Here is a 6,398-nt window from a genome sequence, read left to right on the forward strand (position 1 = left end):
AGGTTTCCTGAAGTGTGTGTCCTTTCTCTGTAAATATTCATAAATCCAACTCGTTCAACTAAAGGTGTGTTCCTAGTATTTCTTGACTGAAGCATGTTGACAGAATAAATGATTAATAAGTAATTTTTAATTTAGTGAAACTTCCTTCTTTTCTATTTAAGAAAAAAAAATCCTAGGTACAGTATTCAGAAGTCAGGGATGCATATGGAGTTGAAAGAATATTCTTTAAATTATTTTGCTACTTTAATTTTCCTAAGGACTACCAAGTAGTTCTTTTCTCCCATCTGATGTTGTAATAAATACAGCTCTTTTTGAAACCTAAATTTTTAAATGTTTTTAAAAATGAAGGTAGTTTTTTGTAATAATAAATCCCCATAAAAACCCACAGTAAAGCTAATATCAATTTTAAAAAAGTAAATATAGACAAGAAAAATCAAATTATTTTTGTATTGGCTCACTCACATAGGATACTGTACATTTTTAATACAGTCAAGTCATAAAATATTGGAATGAATATGGGGTAATATTTTTGTCCTCTTAATCTTTAATGGGCTTCCCCCTCCCTCCCTCAAGCTTCAAGAACAACATGTGAGATATATTTTCTACTCTGTGATTCTTTCATCACCTCCTGAAAGCTGTGGAAGCTTCCTAAAAGTCCTTTCCCACTCTGTGAAAGGCTTTGGGGAAGTTACATAATATTTCTCCATTAAAATCTTTACATTTTTAATATGCAGGGATAAAATGTTAAAATACGATTTCTGTTTTAAAACAGTAGTTTGATTTCTATAAGATTACTTGTACATGGTTGGAATGAGTCATTTGGAATACTTGTCTATGTCATAAGCAAAAACCATGGCTTACTAAATGAGTATTTGGATTTTCCTTACGTGCCTGGGCAGGTTCGTAGTTTACTGAATATATGACTATCCCAGGAAATGTGGTTTTTCAGCAAAGTTTCTTGTCTGAATAGTTAATGTTTTCTCCTACTGAGAAATTAGTGGTTCTTTAATCTCATATAGACAAAAAATCTAAGGAAATCTATTTATTAAAAATACTTTTGAGCATCTGTTATGTGCCAGATTCTATACTAAGTGCTGAGGTTGCAGAAATTTAAAAAAAAAAAAAAAGCCAATCCGTGGCTGAAGTGGATGGCCGCAGAATAGAAGCTAAGGACATTTCCTTAGATATGTCTTTTTATAGTAAGTTATCTGCATGCCTTTCTGCTCTTGATGTTTTTGGCTGTTGTGTTAGGACTCTTACTTGCATATAAGAAGAGACTGGTATAGTATTTGGCATCATCAAGATACTATCTTCCATTGTAAATTTAGATCAGGCCTCATGCATTAATTAAGCACTGGCTGTACTCTCAAACCAAAAACCACACTTATGCCATCAAATTGATTTTGACTCATAGCAACTGCCGCTGGGTTTCCGAGGCTGTAAATCTTTACATAAGTAGATCACCCCATCTTCCTTCTGTGGAGTGGCTGGTGGGTTTGAACCGCTGACCTTCTGATTAGCAGCTAAGTGCCTTATCTACTATGTCACCAGAGCTCCTTGGTTATACTCTAGGTCCTTTGTTTTGATGAAGAGAAAATGAAATAAAATGGATACCACTCTGCCTATAAGAATCCTATAGTGGAAGAGAGACAGTACCGTGGGGCAAGTGCCAGATGGAGTGCTGTGGTGGTGCAGAGCTTCAATAAGTTCTGACCAGAGCATAAGTTCTAAACCTGGGCTCCATTTGGTGGGCTTCAGGGGTTTCAAGTCAGCTCTCCAACCTCACCCTGACCCCTGTGCTAAAAGACCTCATCTCCTTCAGTTCAAACATTTGCATGATACCTAACACAGTGGCAGGTAACTGATAGCTTTTAGCCACCTCTCCCACCCCTTAGCTCCAGAAAGTACCAGCTGTCTCAGCCCAGCTTCTTCCTGTGGGCCTCAGCTGATCCTGTGTGTGTGTGTATTTCCACCCCAGGTAATTGGGTCAGCTGTTTGTGCTCAAATGATTGACCCCTATCTCTCACCAGGCCACCTTGTGTTTGTTTTTCAGAAGTATTCCTATGATAAATCTTGCACAGATACCAGTGATACAAAATACCTGCAATCCTTACAGAAGACAGACATAAAGTAATCCCTCACAGACACTCAGACACTGTGGGAGAGAGATCCAATGGATCTGCCGACTCAGGACCATAGTACTGGGGGATACCAGACTCAATTGGCACAACAAAATACATAAAAGTCTCGTTCCTCATCCTACATTGGTGAGTAGCGACTGGGGTCTTAAAAGCTTTCAGGCCGCCATCTAAGATGCAGCTAATGGTCTCCTATCATCAGAAGCGAAGAAGAGTGCAAAAAAAAAAAAACAACCAAGGGCATTTGGAAGCAATTAGCCCTAGGACACCATGGCCCTTAAGACCAGAAGAACTAGATGGTGCCTGGCTACCAGTGCCAACCACTTAGAAAAGGATCAAATCTGGAGATCCTGGATAGAGTTGGAGGGAAAACGTGGAACAAAATCCAAAAACTCAGTAATGACCAGAATTACTGGTCGGATGGAGTCTGGTGAGACCCCCAATACTAGGGCCCTCTGATACATTTGTTGTTGTTATGTGCCATCAAGTCGGACCTGACTCATAGCGACCCCTCCTTGGGTTTCTGAGGCAGTATCCCTATGGGAGTAGATTGCCCAACCTTCCTTCCAAGGAGTGGCTGGTGGGTTTGAACCGCCAGCCTTCTTGGCTAGCAGTCAAGTGCCTTAGGCGCTATGCTACCAGAGCTACATTTAGGGCTTGGAATAAAGCTCACTCCCAGGGGCTGGCTCTCAGCCCAGTAGTAAAGAAGATGTACACGCAGATCACTCAACCCAAGGTGACGCACCACAGACTCTATGGAAATGCATCCCTTGGAGCAATCGACCATGGGGCACCAGAGAGGTAACATTAGGAAAATGCAGGACACACAGGAGTACATAACTATGAGGAGCGGGGGAGGGGGGAGATTACTGGGCAGGGAGGGGAGGTGACTGGATTAGGGTTGGGGATGGTAAATGGGGAGTGAAACTAAATGTACATGTAATGTTGAACGTAAAACAAACTCTGTTCTGTAAACTTAAACCTAAAGCACAATTAAAAATTTTTAAATAAAAAATTTTTCACCTAAAATTTGAGTCTTAATGATGAGTCAAATAAGGAAAATTTTAAGTATACTTGGGCTAAGAATACCTGATGATTCATTATCAAAATTCCATTATAGACTGTTATAAGTTGTCATCTATAAATTATAAAGTGACACAAAAATTTTAAGTGGAAAACATCCTGAGTATACTTGGCTAAGTGTTCTTTGAGTTGATGTGAAGTAGCATCTGATCATTTTCCTTAACCTTTTTATTAAGATGTCCCTAAAGTCTTACTCCCCTAGATTTTACTACATTTGTGTACAATTAATACTGTGAGGATTATTATTGCAAGTCCATAATCCCTTATCTTCAATTCTCAAATCCAGAAATTTCTGAAATCAAACATTGTTTTTGTAACTTTATCAGCAAAACCTGACCTGAACCAAAATGTGACCCTATTTATTATATTCTTTGGTTCTCTGCCTTAGTAGTACTCACGTTTTGCTGCAGAAATGTTAATATGTTTGATTGCAAGGGCTGTACTAGATACTTTGTAATTTATGATATATGTACCATATTACCTTTCTAAATTAAAAAAGAAAAAAATACCTCTAAGAGTTTAAATAGGGATTGTGTGTGTGTGTATCCATGTACATCCATGCCAGAATGATTTTAGAAAGCATTTGAATGTTGTAGTGGGTTTTAATGTTGATAAATGAGTTTATATAAACAACACAACAAAAAAGCCTAACATTTAATTTTCTGGTCTGGCTTTTTCTTTGTTTCTACTAGATGTAATAAGTTTGTTTTAAAAGATTTTTTTAAAGCTTCTATAGTTGAGGGTTAAATATAGAAGTGTGACTATGAATGCATGTATCTGTTTGATTTCTTGTACTCACAAAATGAAGATTAAAGTAGCTATAATCAGTATACGTATAAGAAATAGCTACGATCATATATATAAGAAAAAAGCTTCTAAATTGGAGGATTATATAACTACACATGTATACAAAAAGTGATCAATAGTAATACATCTTGTACATTTGAGTTCTTGATTACTCCATGTTGTAATGGAATGCATCTTCACATACCACTGAGTTTAAAAAGCAGAGATGCAGTGATACTTCCTACCTACCCATACCTCCTTGTCATTTGCCATTCAAGTGAAACGATGTAACTCTTTAATTATGGTGGGATAGAACTGACTGATTTTCTGCATGATTATAAATAAACATTTTGTTTATTAATACAGGAAGTATTTTCTGGAAATTGATATTTTCAGGCTTAATACAGTAATTATGTTTTTACTTGGAATCTTCCCCTCTGTTTTTCCTTATTCTGTGCAGATTATCAACGCTTGATGACTGTGGCGGAAGGCATCACCACACTTTTGTTCCCATTTCAATGGCAACATGTTTATGTGCCCATACTCCCTGCTTCCCTGCTACATTTTCTTGATGCTCCTGTCCCTTATCTGATGGGCCTTCAGTCAAAAGAAGGAACTGACCGTTCTAAACTAGAACTTCCTCAAGAGGTAATACTTAATAATGAAATGAAGCATTTGCTGTTTGTTGATTTAGGTCAAGGCTTTTTTTTGTTAGATAGTTTTTGTCCAAATTGTGTCTCTTCAACTACGTGAAATCTTCCAAATACATCTGGGGTAGAGTCTGAGCCATAGCATGTAGATGCTGACTCATGATGATACTAACTCATAATTAATAGACATGGTTCAGAAAAGGAAGATTTTCAGACATAAATATATAAAGATGGAGTACTAGTAGCATTACTCACTGCTTTATTCTAGTAACAGTTCATTTCTTTGCCTCATTCATGTTATAAATTTTGTTTCTAAGTGACACAAACAGATTTTAACATTTTTTAAAAAATCATTGTCTTAACTAAGATGGAAGCTTTGATGCCGTAGTGCCTGAGGCATTTGACTGCTAACCAGAAGGCTGGCGGTTCAAACCCACCAGCCACTCCTCGGAAGGAAGACTGGGCAATCTACTTTCGTAATGATTCTGCCTTGGAAATCCAAGGAGGGGTTGCTATGAGGCAGAAATTACTCGACAGCAGTGAGTTTGGTCTTTTTTGGTTAACTGAGGTGAATTTGATTCTTGACCTCTGTCAGATGAAAAATAACATCTTTCAGCAAGCCAGGGATGATGAAATATCAGATATTTTACTGTTCTGTTTTCAGACCTAAGGCCAGTTATCAACCTGTTCTAAATGTTAGCTTGGCTGGGTGATTGAGATAAAAATCCTGACTCTTGGCTCTTTGCCACCCTAAGGTTACCATGTTTTCTGCATGCTGTATTTTCAAATACTGTTTAAGAAGAAAATAAGTGAATTTTTGAAAGCATTTTGAACCTAGTTTTTGTTAATAGTACTCAGAATTGCAATGTAAAGCCTTTAAAATGAAATATTGATGAGGGTGCCATGGACTACTAAAAAACATAAAGTGGTTAATTACATTATATTGTTTAGCTATTTAATTACACCTTTCTTAATGAAATCTCTCATGCTGTGCCTCACTTTTATTTGTTCTTATTTCCCATAGTGATTTTCATTTTGATAAGTGAATTGAAATATAAATTCAGCTATAGCCATGTGAATATTATACTCAGGAATGATACATGTAGTTACCCATTGCTTAATTTTTTTCCTAATGAATGTATCCTTACCAAAATTGACATGTTTCTTCAGGAGAAGATAGCTTGTTTTAGTTCACATAAAATACACACACACGCTGCCTTGCTCTTTCTGGGCTTATGTATGTATTCTTTTTCCTCCGGATTTCACCTATTTTTTTCTGTTCCCTAAACTTTCTTGTTTTCTTTTTCCTTAAATTAATCTCAGTATCTTGTTAGTTCAAGGAAATAAATCCTTTAAAATTTCAGTAAAAATAAATAAACAATGTATTTTGTTTTAAAGACTAAAACAGTGATGTATTTTAGTTTCATGTTGAGTATATGGTCTGTTTTGTGTATTAATCAGTTTGTTTGTATTCATAAATACTGCCTTTCCATTTTTGCATGAGTAATAATTGTTGAGAATTTTTTAAAAATTACCTTGATATATTTGTAATAGGGAAACTTTCTGTCTCTGTGTCTGTGGGTATCCTCTGACTCTTAAGGTATGCAAAAAATAACAAAATTCCATATGCTTTTTTTTTTTTTTTTTTTGCATTATGTTTTGTTTTCTCCTTTTTTATTAGACTATCTCTGCATTATGTTTTAATCACTAACTATCACGGTGCATTTGTCTGCTTTGACAA

At 36.2% G+C, this 6,398-nt stretch overlaps 1 protein-coding gene across 1 annotated transcript in view; it reads left to right on the forward strand.

The window, feature by feature from the left end:
* DENND5B (DENN domain containing 5B) overlaps window positions 1-6,398 on the forward strand; it is a 355,051-nt gene that overhangs the window by 195,997 nt on the left and 152,656 nt on the right. Inside the window, exon 5 of the mRNA XM_042781291.1 lies at window positions 4,468-4,655. Coding sequence (XP_042637225.1) covers window positions 4,468-4,655 — 188 coding nt within the window. The remainder of the gene's footprint in view (window positions 1-4,467; window positions 4,656-6,398) is intronic.

Source organism: Orycteropus afer, unplaced genomic scaffold (genome assembly GCF_000298275.1).
Source record: "Orycteropus afer afer isolate SDZICR_OR568_19922 unplaced genomic scaffold, OryAfe1.0 scaffold00100, whole genome shotgun sequence".
NCBI lineage: Eukaryota > Metazoa > Chordata > Mammalia > Tubulidentata > Orycteropodidae > Orycteropus > Orycteropus afer.